The 24,474-nt window shown below is 40.6% G+C and overlaps 1 protein-coding gene across 1 annotated transcript in view; it reads left to right on the forward strand.

The window, feature by feature from the left end:
* YRDC (yrdC N6-threonylcarbamoyltransferase domain containing) overlaps window positions 1-24,474 on the forward strand; it is a 462,643-nt gene that overhangs the window by 198,435 nt on the left and 239,734 nt on the right. Inside the window, exon 3 of the mRNA XM_044083593.1 lies at window positions 9,412-9,526. Within this exon, the coding sequence (XP_043939528.1) occupies window positions 9,412-9,526 (115 nt within the window). The remainder of the gene's footprint in view (window positions 1-9,411; window positions 9,527-24,474) is intronic.

Consider the following 24,474-nt stretch of genomic DNA (forward strand, 5'->3'; position numbering starts at 1 on the left):
TTCCAATCTCAAGACCCTTTGCCTGGCAGCTTGGCTCTTCAAAGGAATTTGATTTCTTCTAGTCTTCCTAAACAAGTTTTGGATGTTCTTTTGGAAGCTAGACGGCCTAGCACTAGGAAATCCTATGCCTCTAAATGGAAGAGATTTTGTATTTGGATGCAGGACCGAGGCTTGGACCCACTGGTGCCTGATCTCTCTCCTATTTTGCTTTACCTTTCGGAGCTTTTGTCTAATGGACTTTCCTTTTCTTCCATTAAGATTCATGCTTCTGCTATTGCTGCTCATTTCAATACTGATCCTCCTGTTTTTTCTCATCCTTTGGTGAGACAGTTTTTGAGAGGGGCCAAGAATTTAAGACCTCCCAGGACCCCTCCTGTTCCTGCTTGGGATCTTAATTATGTTTTAGAAAAGCTTACTTTGCCTCCTTTTGAGCCTGCTGCATCTTCAGATATTATTTTTATCTTGGAAGACAGTTCTTTTGTTGGCTTTGACTTCTGCCAGAAGGGCTTCAGAGTTGCAAGCTCTCATGGCTGTGGAACCATACCTTATTTTCCACCAGGACAGAATATCCTTGAGGACCAATCCTACTTTCATGCCCAAGGTGATCTCGAAAGTGGCTTTAAATCAAACAATTCACCTTCCTACCTTTTTTCCTAATCCTCAAAATAAAGGGGAAAGGATTTTGCATTCCTTGGACATGCACAGACAGTTACGATTTTACTTGGACAAGACTAAAGAGTTCAGAAAATCTAACCAATTGTTTGTTTCTTTTGCCTCCAGTTCTCTTGGAAAGGCTATTTCCAAACAAACTATTTCCAAATGGATTTCTTATGGAATAAGATTTTGTTACACTCATCATGGGAAACAGTTTCCAGGTACTGTGAGAAGTCATTCTACTAGAGCAGCTGCTACTTCTACAGCTTTTCTCAGAGGAGTTCCTACCAAGGATATTTTGGAAGCTGCCACTTGGAGTTCTGTGCATACTTTTTCCAAGCACTACAAATCTCCCTTTGTATTCTAAGACCAGGGTAGGCTTTGCCTCTGCTGTTTTGCAGGGCCTTCTTGCTGCCCCTTCTTCTGTCTAAACCTCCTCCCCTTTTCACTGCTTTGGGATTCCACCCTACAGTTATGACTGCAACAGTGAAACACGATGAACATAGTACAGTTGTGTACACCTACCATAAATGTAGATGTTCGAGTGTCTTCACTGTTGCAGTCGGTGTTTCCCTCCCTCCTATCCCCTCTTTTTCTCTTTTGTGGTGTATTTGTGTTTCCTTGTTGGATTCATTTTTGATTTATTGGGGGCTTCTGACATCTAGGGCAAGAAAGGCTGGAGAAGATGGCGTCGGCTGAGGGCTATGTACCAGAGCGTACTGACGTCAGGGTACTAGCTTGTACAGCCGACGCCGGACCCAGACTTTGGGATTCTGGCCCACCTCGGGCTGCCTGCCGGCAGGAGCACCCTACAGTTATGACTGCAACAGTGAAGACACTCGAACATCTACATTTATGGTAGGTGTACACAACTGTACTTTATGTTTTAAACCATTATTTATGCACATTTAGTTTTTATTTTTCCTCTCTTGTAAAACTTTTAGGTACTGTTTGTTGTACATTTCTTTGAGATGGGGTATTTCTTTTACATTGGGGTTTTCATACACTTTTATAGTATTGCTGCTGTGCTCCAATAGTATATACCTCCTAAAATAATTATTTCATATTATGCTCTGTATTCTCTGCTGCTTAATCTTATTACATAAAATGCTGTTAATTATTTTTGTAATGAATTTTCAGAACCCAGGTTGTGGCTGAAAAGGGTCAGTAGGAAACAGCCCGCTTACCCGGGTAACAAATCATAAATGAATACATTTCTGAACTTCCAGGCTTCAATATGCAAATAACCTTTCCTGGTCTTTTATCAGGACAGATCCTTATTAACCTCACTTTCACTCCTAAATTGGCCTGAGTTTGGGTCATTTCATAAACTAGTCGCCTACCACTTTTTCCAAAGCCACAAAATTCAGGAGAATGGACCCTGCACTCTTTTTTGATTTACAGTTGAGGTGTTGCACAGAACCAGTGGATTCAGAAAATGTGATTCTTTTTATCCCTTTTTATAAAAGGGAAAGAGGGTAGACTTTTTTTAAGAAGTAAACTGTTTCAAAAGGTCTGGCTCACTTGAATTTTGTTACTTGAACCATGGCAAGCCTATTCCAAGCCAAATCAGCACTCGCTATGCTAGAGTCACTGCTGCCACCATGGCATACCTTAGGTAGATTGCTACCCAAGCCATCCTTTAAGTAGCTACTTGGTCTCCTTTATGTACATTCTGCAAACACCACAGTCTAGGACCGGCCTGTGGTGTCATGGTAAATTGTTTGTCTGCTATCCTGCAAGACCTCCTATCCAGATAATCATCTTCCTCCCTGAAGCATCTTCTCAAATGTAAGGACTGTAACAGTGAATACTGTGAAGAACACATGGTACACTCATGTAGGAACTCACCATAAATGCAGCTGTTCATATAGATTCACTTTTGCATAAGTGGAACCCAACCTGCTCCTTCCTTTCTGACCTTCTGTCTGCTTCCTAATGTGTTGGGGTGGCGGTCTAGTTCCTGTTCGATACCTTCTTTCTCAAATATGTACTGTGCTACCATCCCTCCTTTGTCTGCTATTACCTGGAGAAGGAGAATTGGGGTCCTTTGGGGTGTACTTTGGAGTAGTTGGGGTTGCACTATATGGTTGATTAGGACTCTGACTCTTGGTTCTTTTCCTTTACTACTGTGGTGGCAGAAATGATGTGAAGATGACATCACCAGTGCACCCTTTATACCACCAACACACTTATTCCTCGTTGAGAGGGCATCAGCCTAAGTCGTAAGCCCTGGAAGGATGGACTGGCCATGGGATACCTGCGTATAGTGAGGATTGCAACAGTGAATCTACTCAAACCTCTACATTTATGGTAAGTTCCCTGGCTGTTGACATTGTTTATTGCTACAGACCTGTTAGTGTTTCCTAAATCCCACATTGTGAAATTGAAGCATAAATGGAAGCATAAATGGACCAATTTATTATTATTGAGGCCACCTGTTTTTTAGAATCCTGTGTTTTATGCAGCCATTTAATATGGCAGCTTAGTGCACTTGCTGTGATGTTTGTAATGTGTGTAATGATTTGGATCTTATTTTATGACTGTAAATTATGTAAGAAATCCACACAGTTTTACTGATGACAGTGAAGTGATGCATCCCAAAAAAATGAAGACTGCACAAAGTAAAAATAATTTTGTGGATCCTCACTCAGTATTTTCCTTTTATTGATAGTTTTGTTCCTTTGATGTCTTCATTGGTGTTTCTGCTCTTATTTTAACTGGGTAATTTGTATCTGCCTGCTGTGAAGGTCTCTTAATGGGTTGGTATTTATTCTGCTTTTTGAGGATTTTCTGTATTACACTTGTATCCCTTTTTTGTTTTAAGTGTGTGTGTGTGTGTGTGATGCATGTTAATCTTCCAAGTGCAAGTGCCCCCCCCCCCATGTCTGAATGTGTGTCATCTTCATCTCATCTTCATTAAGAGCTATCTTATATATTGGCTTTTTACAACTGCTATTGAGTGTTGGCAGTTGGGTATAAAATTTTGACCCTTAAGGAAAAGTAAAGCTTCCGTTAGTGATTGAAGCTCTCTGACAGTTACGGCTGCAGTAATCATTTATTTGCACCTGAAACTTGGTCTCTGAACTTTGAAGCAGTAAATGCTTGGAAGAGGAGTTTGTGAGGTGGTTGATTTGCTAGAAAACATTGTGGCTAAGTAACTGGAAATTTAAAAAGAAAGAAACTAAAACATTTTATGGCTCTGCAGCATTTTAATTTAATGCAAAAGCTTTGTTAATAAAATGTAAAAGTGTCATTATAAATGCAGCTGAATTAATTATTGTACTTAACTGCTGGCATTTTAAATAAAGTGCGCTTGTGATTTAGGCTTTTGTTATAGAGACCAATTTTAATAGCATGGTGTTAATTAGTGTCAGTATGTGCCTATTGTTAGTAACAGTAGGCATTGTTATGCATTTCACTTGTACATTTTTGTACATAATAATTTGCCTTAAGTCTTACATGCCATCATCTTTTTTTTTTTTTTCCTCAGATAAAATCCAGAGCAGTAAACTGGTTTATGTTTAATGTTCTAAGTTTGAAAACGGATGATTAGAGGTTTGAATCACCCATATTTATTGGCTCATAGCATGGCCTTGTACACAATAGTTTGATACACATCCATTTTCATTTATATTAATTGTATGGTTGTCTTGTAAGGAGGACAGTGGGTAATAGCAAATGATTGTCATGTAAGCTTCTAATTTAAGATAGACACAACCATTAATTACTGTGTGGCATACTTGCTGAATATGGGTTGCTGTCCCTGACTCATTTTTTCCTCTGAATTCCACTGTTATGTAACACGTCATCTTTCCATAGTTTTGTGTTAGCTGTGGAAGACTCTGTGATATTTGGTATTGATTGCTTTCCAGAACACTTTTTTGATCACTGTTCCTTATGTTGGTAAAGGCCAAACAGATATTGAGAAAGGAAACCTTGCAACTAGCATTGGTAAGGCAAATAGCTAAAGAGCTTGTATGGAGCATTTTTGCTTGGTAATCCACATATTAAAAGCATAATTGAAGTTAGTCTGGTGGTCTGTAATTGTTTATATATGGAATGTACTAATGAATACTTGACAATAATTATGTAGACATACTACATTTAATGTGTAATATTTCTTTTTTTAGCAAATACAAAGTGCACATGTTAACTTGTTTTTGAAGTCTCCATTCAGTATTATACATAAATAAATGCTAGGTCAGAATCTAATCGTGCTTCCAGCTTAAGAGAGAAGTATTTTAACATCAGGTAGCCTTCTCAGTGAGTTGGGTAAATATGAAGTGCTGAGTCAGAATCCTAGTCATTTATTTTATCTTTTATTGGCTGGATTAGTCTCATTAGGCTTGTAGCCTCTTTTTAGGGGAGACTATGTGGAATTTATACTGTTAGGGTAAATTTTGCCAGGACATCAGGAACTTTCCCTACGCCCTTCAATAGGTGCCATGGGATCTTTTACATCCACCTGAGCTACCACCAACTCAGACAGATGAGACCTCATTTTATCATCTTATCTAAGGAACAACACAGTCAGGAGTGCAGTTACCTCTGTTATGCTATACTGCAGTGACGGCAATCTGTCTACCCGTTGTGGGAATAGAACCCATTGCCTTCTGCACCAAAGATGAATGTGCTGCCACTGACACTGGCCTCCAACTTAAGGAAGTTACTGTTCTAACATTAGGAGCCTTCTCAGTGGTCAGTGACTGATCCATTTTAATTTGGCATTCTTTCCTGAGAAGCTTCTATGCTTGAGGTGTGTATGCACTCTATGCTGGTACACACCATGATTCATGAGTTGCACTATATAACTGCATACCTAACCTTTGGGCTTACTTTTTCTTTTCTGTGGCTCACACTCCCAATTCCCCAGCCACCTCTCATGGCATTACATTTATAGCATCTGTTATCCACCCAGAACTCCACCTACTTCCAGCCCCTCTTAAAGGCATACACACAAATATACCCTGAGCACAAGAATACACACACAATTCCTAAACCATCAGTCAGCATTTAACCACAGTGATCACAACTTACACCATCCACCTCACTCAGCTGTCTACTCGTACCCCTCCTGTATTTATACCGCAGTGTTTTAGCTCCTCTTTCTCTGACATCTCTCTTTCTACAAAGCTGCATACATCTCTTGCCCCTGCAGTCATTGGCTGTGCTCCTCAGTTTTCACTAACACCCAACTCCACATCACCAGTCCCTCCTTTACTGGGACTCTGGGAGCCCCAGTTGTGCCCCTTGGCTAGGAGAGCCATTTAACGTCTGTGTTTCCTATTTACTTTGGAGAGCTTGAGGGTCTAATGGGGAGCTGCATTCATGAAGCCCAGAGCCTTCATGAATATTGTGAGCGGGTCAGAGGAGCTAGTTCAACATAATGACATTGCTGATGACCCCGATCCTGGTAAGATAAACTGTGTGACTCCTGGTCTCCACCAGAGGTCGCATAGTTATTGTCATCCTTTTATCCCTCCACCAGGATAGGACAGCTTACTGTTTGCCACTTCCTCTTTTCAAACCTGGCCAGCCCTGCAAGCAGCCCATGTCAGTTTCCAGAGACTGTTCACTGGTGGCACAGTCAAATGTCCTGCCTCTGTGCCTTCAGGCTGCTCTGCAGTTCAGTGGCTTTTTAGTAAAATCTTTCCCTTTGCTCATGCTAATGTGGTTTAGCTGAAGTTACTGATTTTATTCCTTCAATAAATCCCTCTACTTGATTGTAAATAGTTTAAAATCACTTGCTGAACATTAGTACATGATGGTATGAGGTTAGTGGATTTGGGGATTATTCCAGATGCAGAGAAGGTGACATATAGTCATTGTGTAACAAATACTGAAATAAAAAACTCTGAGTCTTCTTTCGTGTATTTGCCAGATGTTTACTTAATCATAAAATATTTTTTCCGTACAACATGGCTGTCGTATGGAGAACAGACAAATTTATTTCTCTTCCCCCACTGTGAAAACAAGGAAGCAATGCATTTACTCAAGCAAGCTCACTATGAGCTGTATTCTTTTACAGTCCTTGATGTAGTATTCTTGTTTAATACATTGTATAGTCTGAAGGATGCCTAAAATTATGCCTGGTCTTCCTCCGCATATCTTCTAATTTGCAGCTCAAAAACTACATATAAAAAGGCAGATGCACATTATATAGTAATATCACCAATGTCTGGCACATTACATCAGTCAATCTAGTTCAATTTTTTCAGTTGGACACAACTTTTGCTTCCTCCAAGTTGGTTGATCTAAGGTCTCGAGTATAGGTTATGATATCGTTTTCTGATTATACTTTTCTGATGGTCAACTTCTAGATTGAAATTGAAATACAGGACAGTTCTCCCAAAATTTGGAATCTTTTTAAATTTTATATACGGTTGATTTTTTTTTTTAATTCAGTATGGCTTGAGAAATAGATTGCAGAATTTCTGCAGTCTTAAGAATCTGATGAGCCACTTTTATATTTCAGATAGGATATTTTTAAAGTTTTTTTGTGTGGTTGGTTCAGATCTTGGACCACTTTTCTCTGGCAAAGCTGGATTAAGGAGTATAAGTCAACTATGAAAATCTGATCTACCCCAGTCGTATTAGGAGGGACTTGGAGACTTTTTTGATAAATTGAAGACTCCCCATCCATATAAAACAAGTTCATCCTTGTCAGTATTCAAGCGCTACTTGGATCTGTGGATGGGAAATGAGAAAATGTGCCCCAGGACTGCCCCCGTACTACTAATGGACAGAAGCAGCTTCTGAATGCTTTATCCCATGCAAGGATTCCCTCTAATTATCTATAGTAGACTGGTATGATCCCAGTTATTTTCATTAGGAGTAGTATAGAATTATTGACCATGGGATGGGTAAGATCAGTCTCTAACCAAATGGGATAGGTTAATTTGAGCACAAAAAGGGAAACTGGCTAGGCTTAAAATGACCCTCAAAGGCAGCTGGCTTAGTACTTACCTATGAACCTGTGAACTATGAATGAGCTGTGATTTTGATGTCTGTAGTTGTAGTTAATGCTACTGAGTAGCCTTGCCACTTCTGGGAAGGTTGATAATCTGCTGTTAAAGTCTGTCCTGCTTTTTTTACAAATCATTAATTTGTTTATAAAGTAGATTTGTGCATGGGGTTTGAAAAAAACAGCATCATTCAAAAAGTTCATGCTCATCTTATATGTTGGCGGTGTATTGAGTTATGCTCACAACCAAAATTTTGGAACTAACCTGGGATGCTGTATTAGCTGTGATCAGTTTCTCTTGGTAATGTTTGTAGTTAGAATTATATCTGCAGCTTTACTTGAAAATTCATGCTCGTCTTCTTGCTGGCAAAGTATTGAGTTGGTGTGCTTATACCTTTGAGACTACCCTAGGAACCTGGGTTAGCTGAGGTCACTAGCTATTATAAAACTGCTGTATTTATGACTTATCTGTTGTAGACTGCCTAGCTAAGGCCCTTGTTTCCGCTTTACTGTGTAAATGCATCACCAGCTCTGCAAGTTATGGTTCATATAGGTGATGTGAGATGAGAAAAAAAAACATTTAAAATTGTTTTTCTGCACAGTCTGCACTCTCTTATTAGAAATATGGCTCTGGGTTATTTTTCAAATGGGGAAAAACTGCTTCATTAATTTTACAGCATGGTAGGACCAGTGACCACTTGAGTCATGTGATCAGGTCTTAGGGAGGCAGTTAGGTGGCTGACTAGAATGGCACAGACCACTCCATTTTTGTCACCGATAAGGAAACATCTTATGAAAAAAAGATTTAAATTAAAGAATTAAGGCTGTAAATAAATAGGAGGCTGAAAATTTGCACATTTGACATTTTCCAAACATGTCTATGACATAGTAGAATACTCAGTTTTATCAAAGATTATCCAAAGCATCCATTGGTTCAGAGTTTATTTTGTTTCCTTTAAATAATTGCATGCATGGAAAGATTGTGGTCAAGATTCAGAGAGGGCTTAGCCTCCCGGGAAACTTTAACCAAGAGCAAGCTGAAATTACTGACTGATATTCAAGGAATTCATGGTGGCTAAGCATAAGCAACTTCCAAGAGTTCATCTGCTTTACTGTTAGTACATCCCCTGTCAGAAAACCTTTTAGGTGGTGCTGAGTCACAGATAGGGTATCTGGCGACTTTGCATTAGATTCCATGGTTTCCAACATATCACACCATTCTTTTTTGTTTTTAAATGCACAAATAAGTTAATACTGTTACTGAAGTTACAGCTAAAGCAAAAAAAAATGTAAAGTAATTTGTTACGTTACAGCATTCATTTATAATGTGTTCTGCTTTACCCATCCTCTTTGTCGATGTGTACCTATACTACTGTTATGTTCCAAACAGCAGCAATCTGCCAAGTGGTACAGTGGTTATAGTGAACCTCCTTGTGATTAAATGCTGCATGTGAAACCATTGAATTATTCATGGGAGTCGTCTTCAATTTGTTGATTCACAGTTTCTGGCTAAGCAAGCCTTGGACCACTCAATCCAAGCTAATGTTGACCGGCTCTGAGTTCGTAGTGAATTTTATTTTATATAGTGGTTAGTTCTATATATTTCCCTTTATCACAAAAGATTTGAGGAGGATGGAAAACAGTGGCAGTTTTAGGTATACCTTGCATATTGCTTATGGAGAAAAAAAATCCATACATCTGCACTGTGTGTTGTTTAAATGGTTTCAACTGCTGTGTCTCCTACATGTCTCTGTGATTGAACTGTACATCCTTTCTGTTTTTAACTTCAGGTTTTGTAAAGTCACCGTTCCAGACCATTTACTTCAGGATCTTTTGCCGGGTCCTGTAACGCTTGTGTTTGAAAGATTGGAGGCACTAAATAAAAACTTAAATCCCTTTACTCATGTAAGTGCACTGCAGTTGTTTTCTTGATAGATTTGTTTGCTTATTACATATGACATGCACATAATGTCTTTGCTTTCATTCTGTTTCTTTTGCATAGTCCTTGAGGAACTTCTGCAAAAAACAAGTTGTGATGATTAGTTTAGTTAGTTTGGCTTTTGCAGTCAAGCAGCAGCCTGGCATTTTTAACAGCAGGATTGACTACATTACAGAGAAAGAGGATTAAAGATTTTTTTCTGTCCTTTTCCAGTTTTGGGTCTTAATTTAAGAAGTAAAAAAAGTCCTAAGTAAGTAGTTTGAAGAAAAAAAGGTTTACCTTTAGAGTCAGTGGCTACAGTGCCAAATAGTAACATTAACATTATTGTACATAGCTCACAGTACTAAGCCTCTTGAGAAATGCATCTGTATCACTACAAAATCTTAATTTAGCAGAGTGTGTCATTGCTTAAAACTGAATCAACCTAGATTGTTGTGGAGAGCTCCTGTTTGTGTTTTCAGTACACAATATGTGTACTAATGTTCTTTATTAAAACTAACAATGCAGATGAAATTGTATGACCATACCATACTAAATATGTACTCTGCAGAGGTCATGGATTTGTATACTATCCTGCATGTTTTGTAGTAAAGTCCTAATCTTAGTGGATGGATGTTCCTTTTATTAGAATTCTTTGGTAATGGGACATGATATGAAGCATTGCAGTACTACAGTGAGATAGCTGTCATCAACCACGAGCTGTATATTCACTTCAAACTTTGCATTACTTGTTTTATGTCATTAATGGCTTGAGTATTGCCACATGCCATTTCATGATTATTCTTTTAATATATTAGCTCTTCACTGCTAGGGATGCATCTGACTTGACTGCATATGTGTAACCTGCAGAGAGTGACATATAATGCTCTTTGAAGGAGTATGTTTACCGAGAACTTAAAGATCACTTACTTGCAGAACTTGTCACATACCTGTTTGTGATTCCTGTGCTGCATTGGTTGTTATGTAAAGTTTGAGATGATTATGTACTTTGAGAAGGTACCACTATTTCTTTGCAGCAGTTATAATGAATACGTTTGTCATTTATTTCCAATCCTAATAACTATGGCATGTTGGTGACACTGGACTAAAACACTTGTATAGTAGCTGTATTTTATATACTTACTACCAGCATATAGGGGGTGGATGTTTTGAGGTAGATGTCCAAATATTAAGTGATACAATAGATCTTGGTATAATTTGTTCATCCCTGTAGCTCCTGTTATACTGTATTACCTGTGTCCATTGAGAAGGTAGTAGGGAACATTTCATAATCTGTCAGTGCATAATTAACCTTACATTTCCAGTTCATCTTATCCATTCACTTCATAGGGATCTTGTGATATAATGGTGAGTATGGAAAGTGTAGGGCACTCTGTAGTATGACACACATCCATTACTTCTACTGCAGATACAAGGGATAACTTTAAAAAAAAATTGCACTGTACAAAAATGTAATGTAGGTATCTCTTACATTGAAGTGCTAAGTTATCATACAGTATATGTTATGAGGTACTTGTGCAGATATTAACTATTAACCTGAACAGTATGTCGTATTAAGGTAGTGCTGTATTTACTCTGGAGTTTTGTTCTGCTACAGAATATGTTGCCGTTATGTTACATAAAGTAAGAGATGTTTGTAGGTATTCAGAAACATTTGCTGTTCAGAGATACAGCATTAAGTGTCAAGGATGCTATAACATGACATTGCCTGTAGTTGCTTAGCCATTTATTAGGACCAAATGGTTCCACTTTCTAAGAAAGTAGCTGCATAATAATTTATTGTAGCTACATTAAAGGCAATTGTTGTGCTATTGATTGGTGCTGCACTACTATATGCCATGTGACCAACATTACAAGAACAGCACAGTGACATACCCAAGGTTATGTGTATTCATGTTTCCACTGAAACATTTCATTACTGCAACTTGGGCACTTTGACCGGGCCACAGAGCGCCAGCACAGTAAAGTGCCAACAAAGTTCATATAAATGTGGATAAAAGGAGAGAACATAGTAAAGGTGGAAAAGAGGGACTAGCAACCAGAGAAGCACATACAATAGTAACCTTAAGGAAAGATAGGTGGGGAAATGGGCATTTCTTTAAAGACTCCTGTTTTGTATAGGTTCATAGGTGCGTACTCTGCTAACAACCACTGGGGCATTTTTAAGCTAGGCATATCAAATCTCTGGCAAGTTCTGGTATCCTTGGTAGTGTAAGAGGGGGCTTGGGAGACGAAACATTTACAAGCAAAGGCCTGAGATATGAACCATTTACAGACTGCCTTTGTCATTTACAGATATAGGTGTTAAACCAAGGATTCAAGTATCCAAGTTGCACTTGGTTGGTTTAGAGAGGAACTGTATTTCACATGGATGGGGAGACTATTTGAGAGAGGGGATAATCTTTGCAGGGATACCACCTGTCCCTTTTTTGGCAGTTGTGCCTTGTGGAAAAAAATTGAAAAATGACATATCCTGAGATTTTTAGGACAAACATATTTCATAAGTTTTCTCTAATATTTGCATAATACAGTTATTTTGTACCTGAAACAACTAAATGTATGAAATACATTAAGCTACTCAAGTGCTACAAGGATATTCTCTTATTTTGGCAAAAATTTGAAGCTGTCCTTTGCACTGGCCATATATTTTGTCCTACAAAGCTTCTGATTTGGCATAGTAGTATGTTGCTCCGAGTGTAGTGCATAGGGTCCTGGGTTCAAGATTTGCCAGTGAAATGCATGGTGGTAACAAAACATTTGTAGCAATAGTGTAGTGGGCATAGCATTCACCTTACGAGCAGTCATTCCCGGTTTGAGTCCCACTGCAACACATTCCATTTACTGCTGTGATGGCTTAGTGGTTAACTGCTGTGACTATAGTGTACAGGGTCCTGGGTTCAAGACCTGCAAAGATTGTTTATTTCAGAGGTGATCTCTGCTTAACATACAAGGTCATGTCACACCCTGAGCTGTTGGACATGCTGCACTTAAAGAAATCCCAATTCCTCAGATCTACATGCTCCAGGGAGCTAAACATTGGCATCACAGTGAACAAAACATGTTGGAGAGATGGGTTCCTGACCCAGAGACTCCCCATACTCCGGAATAGACTGCCCATACATGTCAAGCAGAGCGCCTCCTTGGCCCTCAAAAGGAACCTTAACGAGTGGATGGGAGATAGGAAATTCACCCTGGGGATCACCTCAGTCGCCCTGCTAGACAGGGGTCCAGTGAAGTAAATATTGTGAGAAGAAATATCCGGGGAATTGTTATGGCTAGGCTTGTATAGGCCCTAGGGCCGATAGCCTAGTATCAACTTGTGAAAATCTCACTTTTCTATGAAAAATGACCCACTTTGGGCATTTGAAAAAAATGGAACCCTAAATCTTTGTGATGCATATCTTTCTTACCAGCAGGCCCTGTGTGCATCACATGGAACCCTAAATCTTTGTGATGCATATCTTTCTTACCAGCAGGCCCTGTGTGCATCACAGGTAAGGTTTAAGTCTTTAGAAAGGGTAATTCTGGTGCCATTTACCCTGCGGATTTGCTGAGTGTCCATTAGATTGAGGTCTGACTATACCTTGTATGCCAGGCATAGATTTTCCCCTCAACAGCCTGTAAGAGACGGAATTCAGGGATAGGGCCTTGAAGCAGTTTGCAAAGGGCATGTTATTACATCCTGTATTGTTTTAGTGAGGAACCTGTGTGGACATTCCAGTTGTTGGATGTGCCTAGTTAGATACATACCAAGGGGCAGTGGCAGCTGGTGACTTCAAATCAAAGGGGGGGCTGCAGGAGATAGCCGAATGGGTGGGGTCAATGGGAAGGGGTGTGGAAACCTAGAAAGGGGATGAGCTATGCTCAAAACCACAAAAACTAAACTTTAATTAAATATGCTGCCCTGGGTGCCAAACCCTCATTATGATAGTCCAATCAAGACAAATGAAGTGTAAAAGAATAAAAATATTTCAATGCATTGGCTGCTTGACAGCTTACTTAATATCTAAATGGAAACAAAAAGGTTGTGAGGCATGAAAAAATAAATTACTTTTTAAATACATTCCTGGAATGCCAGTCAGAATCAAGTATTAGAAAAACATGCAGCACTCAACTCAAACCGCTTCTGCTTGCACTGCATTATAATTTGTATTCAGCTTTATTAAAGTACCAAGTAACATGCTGAAAGTAGCAATCTCTGTGATGCCCCCACTTGTAAAAATGTTTCTTATCCAAAAAAGACCTGCTGCCTGACAACTATCTACTTGTTTCATGGGGAAAACAGGATCAAAGTAAAAAATGAAAAGCAAACAAGCTCAAGATACATTGCTTAAAGGATTACTGTACAGGTTATGGACCACACATGAATGGCATTCTGTTTAGTTTACGGGTAAAGCCCTCGGAGATCACTGGAAGTCACCAACAAGTGTAACGAGTTTCTTAAAATAATGTAATCCTGTCCTTTATTACAAATACTGTCATATGCATTTCAATATCAAACGCTTATACATTATCTAGTTAAGTATTCTCTGCATGGCAACAACAGAAAGGCTTCAATGTTGGCAATTCTTTAACAGTATGCTTATTAAAGCTTACTTGCATGTTATGATCTCAGACAAGCTTATCTGATAGTCATTAAAGCATTGCTACTTAAAACACAGAGCAACAGGCACTTTGAGTAATAAGCATAAATCAACAGTACAAAAATATGACAGAAACCAGACCATTCTGCAGAATCAAGAACAGATGAAAACATGGAGGGTTTACAGTTTAGAAATAACTGTAATAATCAGAGTTATAGATTACTTTATATGTCACTGTTCATTCATCTACAAATAAAGTGCCTGTTGCCCTTGAGGAATAAATTGCCTATGTTGCGTGCATTAAAAAAAAATAAGCTAGTAATATCGCAATAAGGACTGTATGGCAAACTGATAACAGGTTCATAGTTACTACTCTAGGTATCTTTGCCAAAAAGGACTGCAGCATCCACCCACTTTACAACACAGTACAGTATCAGCAATGTATCTATCTACTGTGGGAGTAGAACCCACAGCCTTCTGCATCAAAAGCAAGTACACTACCTGTTGTGCTATTAATCGAAACACTCAGAATACGCAGCACTAAAGTTTTGTTCCCCTGCAGCTCTCAGCTCCTTATAAAATGTACTCGACACACAGTTGTATCTCTGAACTTTGCAGCACAAGAAATCTGGAAAAAGCCAAAATGTATTGGGGGGGGGACAACCAGGGAAACATTTTAAACATTGCTTGTATAATGTTGGAAAGTTGCTAGAATAAAATGCTGTGTTACCACCATACATTTCACTGCCACATCTTTAACCCAGGGGACCCTGTGCAAAACAGTCAGAGAAACATACCACTATGCCAAATCAGCTGTTTTGTAAAAGAGGGGAAGATAAACTTAAGTGGCTACCATTTAGTAAATTCAGTTCTCAGCATAGCTGTCAACCTCTTGGCACAAAACACCTGAACAAAGCCAATAATGGGGAGAATACAGCCCCCAAACATATTCAGTGAATTCAGTTCTCACTATAGCTCTCAACCTCTTAGCAAAAAACATGTGGACAAAGCCAGTAATGGGGGGAGGGAGATGCAGCCCCCAAACATTCAATTAGTTCTCACCATAGATAACTCTCAAGCACAAATACCTGGACAAAGCCAATAATGGGGAAATACAGTCCCAAAAATAGGGACACATTTCAAATATCCATGTTATAAACTTAGACAACTGCTAGAACAATTTTGTGTTACCATGTACTTTCTGAAGAATATGAAGTCTGAAATTCAAATGCCTGTTATTTTTTAAACATTTAACCAGTAAACTAGTCTGACTTGGAACAAAAGACAATTTTCAGCAGAGCAGAGAGAAATTCCAATCACATCTTTGCAAGATGAGAGAACATGCAGACACCACACAGAAGGCACCCCAGCCAAAAATAAAACCAGAGAACCTGTAGCTGTTAGGCAACAATGCTGCCAGTGCACCACTACAGTACAGACTTTGCAAGGAAAAATGTAGATACAGAAACCACAGATTTTATGAGGAGCAGAACAAATATAAGGCAACAATCTGCAAGTTTTGATTAGAAATGGTGGGGGATAGGGAATTCAGGTCCTTGCCACCTGCAACCAAGGTACAGGGTTCAAGCCTGAGTATCTCTATCCACCACCATTTGCTCTCTGTAGCCACCAGTATATAGTAACTGGGGCATTTTACACACACACACACACACACACACACACACACACACACACACACACACACACACACACACACACACACACCATTTGCTCTCTGTAGCCACCAGTATATAGTAACTGGGGCATTTTACACACACACACACACACACACACACACACAAAACCTGCTTACACCTACCTCCTGAATGAGCCCACGCAATGAACGTACCGCAAGAGCAGCTCACCTCTCTCAGTCCTGATTGGATCTGCCTGCAGCCGAAGTCCGGACCTCCTCTTCTGTGCGGTCGTCCCCGCACTGATTCCTGTGTGCATTTGCAGCAATGATTGCTGGGTACCTGTCTATCTCTATCCGGACTGCTGATAAAGGCAGTCTGGACTCGTGGTTTTTTTTTTGTTGTTGTTTTTGTTTTTTTAGTTTCAAAGATTTTTATTTTTTTTTTCTAGGTGGGAGGGCTGCAGTCCGATACCACAAGCCGCACTTGCCAAGGGGGCAATACTCAGTGATAGCTCTGATTGCCAAATACAGTGAAACAGTGACCTCCTTGGACCTAGATACCATATCTTTGTAAGTTGTACAATGTATTTCGTTTGTCAGTGACTCTGACCCCAGTTTTTTGTTTGTGTCAGCCCTTCTTGGAGAATTAGCGGCAGTAAGGGATTCTATGACTGCTTGTAATTTGCAGTCATCTTGCACATTTGGTCATCCATAAACCTTTGACATTGACCTTGACTTTAGAAAATCCCAGCACCAAGCCCTGAGGGACTACACTGATGACTAGTCTCTTTGTAGAGGTGGACTCCCCAGTTCTAATTTCCTGGGTCCCATCTGTGAGCCCAGCTGGCTGTCCACTGGATGACATATAAGGGTTTATACCTAACCGCTTGACTTTGTCAACAATGCGTGAATTGGTGTATTGTCAAAGGCCTTGACTAGGTCAAGGTAGGCAGTGTGAACCATTTTTTCCTCATCCGTTGCTTTGCTGACTTTCTCAAAGAAGTCCACTAGGCTGAGTAGACATGACCTGCTTTTGACAAAATCATACTGGGTTGGGTCCATTGTCTGGAGGTTTCCTTTGTCATTTTCCATAATTCTTTCCATTGCTTTGTATATGAGACTAGTGAGTCTTAGAAGTTTGTATATTCCAGGGTGTATAGATGAACCATCTTTGTGCAGAGAAATGATGGTTGCTGATGTTCTTCGTGTTTCACTGTTGCAGTCATAACTGTAGGGTGCTCCTGCCGGCAGGCAGTCCGAGGTCGGCCAGAATCCCAAAGTCTGGGTCCGGCGTCGGCTGTACAAGCTAGTACCCTGACGTCAGTACGCTCTGGTACATAGTCCTCAGCCGACACCATCTTCTCCAGTCTTTCTTGCCGTGCGGTGGAAAGCAGCTCACAAGTCGTTGGTTGGCGATTTTCGAACAGCGTATTTTGTTGTTGTCGGTCCGAAGTTCTTACTTCTCTTCTCAAAGCTAAGTACCCGTTGGGAAATCTTTTCTTGTTCCTCCGATGTCAGAAAAAGTTAATAATTGTATAACGTGTGGGGAAACAAATACCTCATAAAGATTTCCACTCTTACTGTCTACCTTGCTTAGGCCCTGACCACGACGTTTCTTGTTGTCGGTTCTGTGCCAGGTTCAACTCTCGTACTATCAAGCGCAGGTACGATTGGGCTCTAAATTATTTTGGCAGGCGCTTCAATTATAGAATGTCGTCGGACACTACCGGAATTCAAAAGAAGCGCAAAGACAAAGACAGGCCTCCGAGGTCCAAACAGGACTCGTTGCAGCTGGAGCCAGCGTCCGGTTCGGCTGTCGTCAGTGAGGCGCTTTTGCAGCCCCTGTCATCCGCCACTTCTGAACCGATGGCCGATACGGACTCCCATGGGGAGCCATCAAGGCCTACTATTTTAACTGCTGCAGGACCTTCGGACGTCGCTCCCTCAGATGGGTCCGGAACCGCTGTGCAGGTACTGGCTTCTGAGGGGGTTTTCAGGCCTACTCACATCACTATTTCAAAGGCAAAGACAAAGACTCCTGTTAAGTCTAAAGTTCCTGCTCAAGCTGCTTCTGAATCTACTCCCAGGACACAGAAGCAATTATTAAAGATGGCTGAAGATTTGCTTACAATGATTAGGGGTTCTCACCCTCCTCCTGAGAAAAGGACTCGACAGGATGTTCCTCTGGATTCCTCTGACCAGGCTTCTGTATCTTCTGTCTCTTCCTCAGATCAGGACTATTCTTTTCCTCCTTATGAGGATTCGGATGCTGAGGACTCCTTACCCTCGGCCTCTCCGCCTGAAGATTTCTCTTTTGGGGAAACCTTGCATGAGATGAGGGAACATTTTCATTGGGAAGGTCAGGAGTATTCTGCTTCCAAGAAGAGGCTTAGAGAATTTCTTCTTCCTCAGCATAGGCCTTTAGCTATCCCTCCTGTTTTGGACATTGTAGATGATGCTTTTTCTGAGGCTAATTTGAATCCTGATTCCATGCCTCCTGCTCCTTCTAAGCCTGATAGATTTTACAGGGTTCCTGACTCTCATTTATTCTTATTTTAAGAACCCTTCTGCGGATCCTGAAACTATTTCTCAGGGCTCTAAGGCTGCTAAGGTTGCTTCTTCTAAAAATCCTATTCCCTCTGAGAAGGATTCTCGTGCTTTAGACAGGTGGGGAAAAAAGGTATATACTTCTGCTACCCTGTCTGTAAGGGCTTTAAATTGCCAGTTTCATATGTTTAAGTATCAGCAGTTTCTTTTGTCTGTTTTAAAGCAAAAGCTTGCTTCCCTTCCTGCATGTGCAGAGGATAAGGAACTTCAGGATGTTTTGCATGCTACCGAACAAGTGAACAAACATAGTTTACATTGTGGTTTTGATGCTTTGGATGCTTCTTGCAGGGCTGCAGCCTCTGGTACTGTTATCAGGAGACATGCCTGGCTCCGTGAACAAAGTTTACCTGAACAGGTTAAGGCTAAGTTGTTAGATGCCCCTGTTCAGCATGATGTTCTTTTTGGATCTAAGGCTGAGGAAGTTATTAAAAGATGGAAGAAAAGGCAAAATCTATGCAGACTGTAAAAGATTTCTTGCAAGTTCAGCCTCCTAGATTTTCCAGGAATTGGCCCTCTAAAAATTGGTCCTTTCCCGTCTGACAGGCCTCAAAGGGAAGATATAGACGCTCCAGAGGTCGTGGCCAAGGTCAGGCCTCTTACAGATCTAGACAATGGACTGCTTCTTCACCTAGAAGGGGAGAAGACAGATCCCAATCTCAAAGAAAGCAAACTCAATGACTCTCTAGGTTGGGCTGCAGGACCCCTTCACCTGGATGCCCCTCTCGGAGGAAAACTGTCTCTTTTTTACAGAAATTGGACTCATATTACCCAGGACAGATGGGTATTGGACGTGATTTTAAAAGGTTACAAATTCCACTTTCTTACTTTGCCAAGGGCTTACGGCTGGCCGGATCTGCCAAAACATCAATGGTCAGAGGCCTTAAATCAAGTGGATGCTCTTCTGGCCATGAGAGCCATAGAGCCTGTTCCTCTCTCAGAGATGGGAAAAGGTTTTTATTCAAGACTGTTTCTGGTTCCAAGAAAACAAAACTCATGGAGACCTATTCTGGACCTTTCTGTGTTAAACGCCTTTTTGGAAATTCCAAAATTCAAGATGCTTACTCTGCAGCAACTAATTCCAATGCTATCTCAGGACACCTGGATGGTGACATTGGACTTAAAGGAAGCCTACTTACACATTCCCATCAGGCAGGAACGCAGGAAATTCCTCAGGTTCAAGGCAGGTTCGAGGCACTTTCAATTCTCTGTACTGCCCTTTGGTTTATCTACTGCGCCCAGAGTCTTTACCAAGTGCCTGGCACCAGTAGTGGCTTATTGCAGACTTCAGGGGATCCAGATTTACCCCTATTTGGACAACTGCCTTATTCAGGCAGACAGCAAAGATCTTCTACTTCAACATCTGGACTTTGTTCAACGTCTTCTCCTCCTACTGGGATTCTCAGTGAACACAAAAAAGTCACATTTGATCCCTTCTCAACAAATGGTATTTCTGGGAGCCCTCTTAAATACAACCTTACAAAGGGCCTTCCTCACTCCAGAAAAACAAACACAGCTGGCTTCTATTTTCAACACCTTGGCAACTCTATCTCAGCTCACTGCAAGGAAATTCCTGCAGACTCTGGGCTACATGGCTTCCTGCATTCTGTTGATTCCAAATGCAAGGCTTCATATGAGAACGCTTCAATGGTATCTGAAAAGTGTATGGTCACAGCATTACCACGATCTGGATATTCTGATTCCTCTGATCCCCTGTCTCCAGAGGGAGTTCCTCTGGTGGTCCAGGGCATGTGCTTTAAACGAAGGAAAGCCTTTTCGTCTACCTCAGCCTACTCAAATCCTGACCACGGACGCCTCGGATTATGCTTGGGGAGCACACTTTGTAACAATTGCCAGCAGGGAACCTGGACAAAGGACCATCTTCACTGGCACATCAATCTGAAGGAAATGTTGGCAGTTCAAAATGCTCTTCTAGCCTTCAAGAACCTTTTGCAACCAGGGCCTCTGCTAATTCGCACAGACAACACCACGGTCATGTGGTACATCAACAAGCAAGGGGGTTCTCATTCGTACCCCCTTTGCAGACTAGCTATGGCCTTATGGGACACAGCTCTAAATTTGAATCTACATCTCCAGGCTCAATTCATTCCAGGGGAACAGAATCTCTTAGCAGACAGCCTGAGCAGAAACATTTCAGATCCTCACGAATGGATGCTAGACACCAACTTATTCAACAGGATTACTGCAGTTTGGGGATGTCCCCAGATAGATCTGTTTGCATCCCATCTCAATCACCAGCTGCCTCGCTTTTGCACCAGGTCCTTCCACAAAACAGCTTGGAAGGTGGATGCCCTGTCCTTCAGCTGGAGAAGCCTTTCAGGATATGCCTTCCCTCCTCTTCCTCTACTACCTCAGGTATTACTGAAGATAAAACAGGACAAGCCCAAGTTCCTCATCTTGATTGCTCCAAATTGGCCTCGACAGTTTTGGTATCCAACTTTAAAGCACCTGTTCTTGGAGCCTCCTTGGATTCTCCTCTGAACCCTTCTCTTCTGTCCCAGCATCAGGGTCAGTTACTACATTCCAATCTCAAGACCCTTTGCCTGGCAGCTTGGCTCTTCAAAGGAATTTGATTTCCTCTAGTCTTCCCAAACAAGTTTTGGATGTTCTTCTGGAAGCTAGACGGCCTAGCACTAGGAAATCCTATGCCTCTAAATGGAAGAGGTTTTGTATTTGGATGCAGGACCGAGGCTCGGATCCTCTGGTACCTGATCTCTCTTCTATTTTGCTTTACCTTTCGGATCTTTTATCTAAAGGATTTTCCTTTTCTTCCATTAAGATTCATGCTTCTGCTATTTCTGCTCATTTCAATTCTGACCCTCCTGTTTTTATCATCCTTTGGTGAGACAATTCTTGAGAGGGGCTAAAAATTTGACCTCCCAGGACCCCTCCTGTTCCTGCCTGGGATCTTAATTATGTTTTAGAAAAACTTACTTTGCCTCCTTTTGAGCCTGCTGCATCTTCAGATATTAAGTTTTTATCTTGGAAGACTGTTCTTTTATTGGCATTGACTTCTGCCAGAAGGGTCTCAGAGTTGCAAGCTCTCATGGCTGTGGAACCATACCTTATTTTCCATCAGGACAGAGTATCCTTGAGGACCAATCCTACTTTCATGCCTAAGGTGATTTCGAAAGTGGATTTAAATCAGACAATTCACCTTCCTACTTTCTTTCCTAATCCTCAAAATAAAGGGGAAAGGATTTTGCATTCATTGGATGTACACAGGCAGTTCCGATTTTACCTGGACAAGACTAAAGAGTTCAGAAAGTCTACTCAATTGTTTGTTTCTTTTGCCTCCAGTTCTCTTGGAAAACCTATTTCTAAACAAACTATTTCCAAATGGATTGCTTATGGAATCCGATTTTGTTACACTCATCATGGGAAACAGTTTCCAGGTACCATTAGAAGTCATTCTACTAGAGCAGCTGCCACTTCTACAGCTTTCCTCAGAGGAGTTCCAGCTTTCCTCAGAGGAGTTCCTACCAAGGATATCTTGGAAGCTGCCACTTGGAGTTCTGTGCATACTTTTTCCAAGCACTACAATCTCCCACTGTATTCTAAGACCAGGGCAGGCTTTGCCTCTTCTGTTTTGCAGGGTATTCTTGCCTCCCCTTCTTCTCTCTAAAGCCTCCTCCCCTTTTTCACTGCTTTGGGATTCCACCCTACAGTTATGACTGCAACAGTGAAACACGAAGAACATAGTACAGTTGTGTACACCTACCATAAATGTAGATGTTCGAGTGTCTTCACTGTTGCAGTCGGTGTTTCCCTCCCTCCTATCCCCTCTTCTTTCTCTTTTGTGGTGTATTTGTGTTTCCTTATTGGATTCATTTTTGTTTTATTGGGGACTTCTGACATCTAGGGCAAGAAAGGCTGGAGAAGATGGCGTCTGCTGAGGACTATGTACCAGAGCGTACTGACGTCAGGGTACTAGCTTGTACAGCCGACGCCGGACCCAGACTTTGGTATTCTGGCCGACCTCGGGCTGCCTCCCGGCAGGAGCACCCTACAGTTATGACTGCAACAGTGAAGACACTCGAACATCTACATTTATGGTAGGTGTACACAACTGTACTTTCTCCATTTCCTGTTTGGAGGCTTTGGTTAAATAGCGATTCCAGAGGGCCTGATAGTTCATGTTTCATTCTATTTAGAAGGCAGCTTGGGATATTGTCAAGACCTATTGATTCAGCATTCTTGGCCTTAGAGAAATCATTGAGAATTGAAAAAGACTAGCAGATGGGAAAGATAAGCATATGTAAGTTGGGTAGAGGGTACACAGACTTGACAAAATATATTATGTGGTAACACACACCTTCACAGCTAGCATTGCACATGTAGCTAGAAGGGTAGGACTCTGGAGTCTCATGCAGAAATAAGCTGCTGGTGTAGATGTCCTTCAGTATCACTGTTACAGTATTCTTTACATAAGGGATCTCCTGCCAAGGATAGCCCAAAATCCAGCCACAATATCAAAGCATTTAGGTCTTAAAGGTACAGTATGACACACACAAGTTCCTCACATAAGGCATAGGGCATAAAGTTGACATATGAATGTAAACACTCCGAATTTCTTTGCCGCCAATCAGAATGCCATTATCAAACATCAGTCTGAATGTCCTTCTGTTCTGGTTACCAAGCTGCTTTCAAACAAGTAGACTAACTCCAAAAGAAATATGCGACCAAAAACTTTTAACAAAGACAACTGGCAATACGACTAGAGTCTCAATCCACAATTTAATGAAGCTTTTCATCCAAAACATATTGTTGAACTTTATCAGATACTAAAATTCATGCTAAACAAGTTTAAATAAGGCTGAATTAAGTCAGCTGATCTTTCAACCTTTAAAATTTAAAGACATAGTATTTGAAACTAATATTAAAATCATGTTCTGTTATTTATATTCTTACTAAGGACATAACTAATAGCAGCAACAGCAGCACTAAAATAAAAGATAAAAAAAAAAATAAAAAAATAGCAATTATTCAACAATTAGAACGTTCAGATGTAAGACAGTATAGCTTCATTAAATTGTGGATTGACTCTAGTCGTATTGCCAGTTGTCTTTGTTAAAGTTTTTGCTCGTATATATATATTTTTTTTTTGGAGTTAGTCTGATTGTCTCGGTCAATATGGCAACTAATGTACTGGATTCATCCCTGAAATTAGCTTTGGAACTTTCAGTGGAGTCTGAGGCCGTGAATCAACTTAGTTTTGGTACAAGCTTTACCACAGCAAGTAGAATGGCTTTCTAATAAGATAGACTCCCTTAACGGTTCGCAAATACAAGGACAACAGCAGCAACAGCAACGCAATCAGTTGAGAACTGAGTCGGATGTTCGTGCCACTCAACAATACCAAAACGTCAATTAACAAGGTACGGACTTTAATGGTGATGCAGGTACTATGAATATGCCTACAAATACTACAGTACAGTTCCTGGTACCAGCATCTGGTAATGCAAGTCATAATGGACATATTAATACTCAGTCTGTTAGCCTTATGTCACAGAGTACTAGTTTACCGGCACGTACATCCAGCAATGGAAACCATGTCCCAGGGCTTATTGGGATCGCAACTTTAAAGGACTGACCCACTTGTCCAATGGGTCTTTCTGAGAACAGTAAGATGCAAATGAATGGGAACTCAGCTAGGGATAACTGACCTATTGAACAACTTAGATCAGAACCTTCTTAAATACAAAAAACTTTGCTTGGAAGTGGAATACTTCCAAGAATGTATACGAGCCAGTGTTATACTGAAGGGGATAAGGATTTGTCAATACCCCACTGGTTTGGTACCCGACTCATTATTTCATCAAGACTTAGTAAAGTTGTTCGGTCAACAAGGATTGGAACTCTTAGACTTTAATGTGTAAACGTTATTCTCTTAAGGCTGATGGAACTAATGGATATAACGTCAGTATTAGACGTTCAAATCAAAACACATGCAGATTTTGAATGCTATAAATGAGTATTCTCATGTTTTCCAGTCTATTGACTAGCATTTAAACAAATCTAAAGCATTTAAAATCAAAAAGCTTGAACGGGATCGTTTACAGTATCAAAA

Source organism: Protopterus annectens, chromosome 1.part1 (genome assembly GCF_019279795.1).
Source record: "Protopterus annectens isolate FY-2018-M chromosome 1.part1, PAN1.0, whole genome shotgun sequence".
NCBI classification, from domain to species: Eukaryota; Metazoa; Chordata; order Ceratodontiformes; family Protopteridae; genus Protopterus; species Protopterus annectens.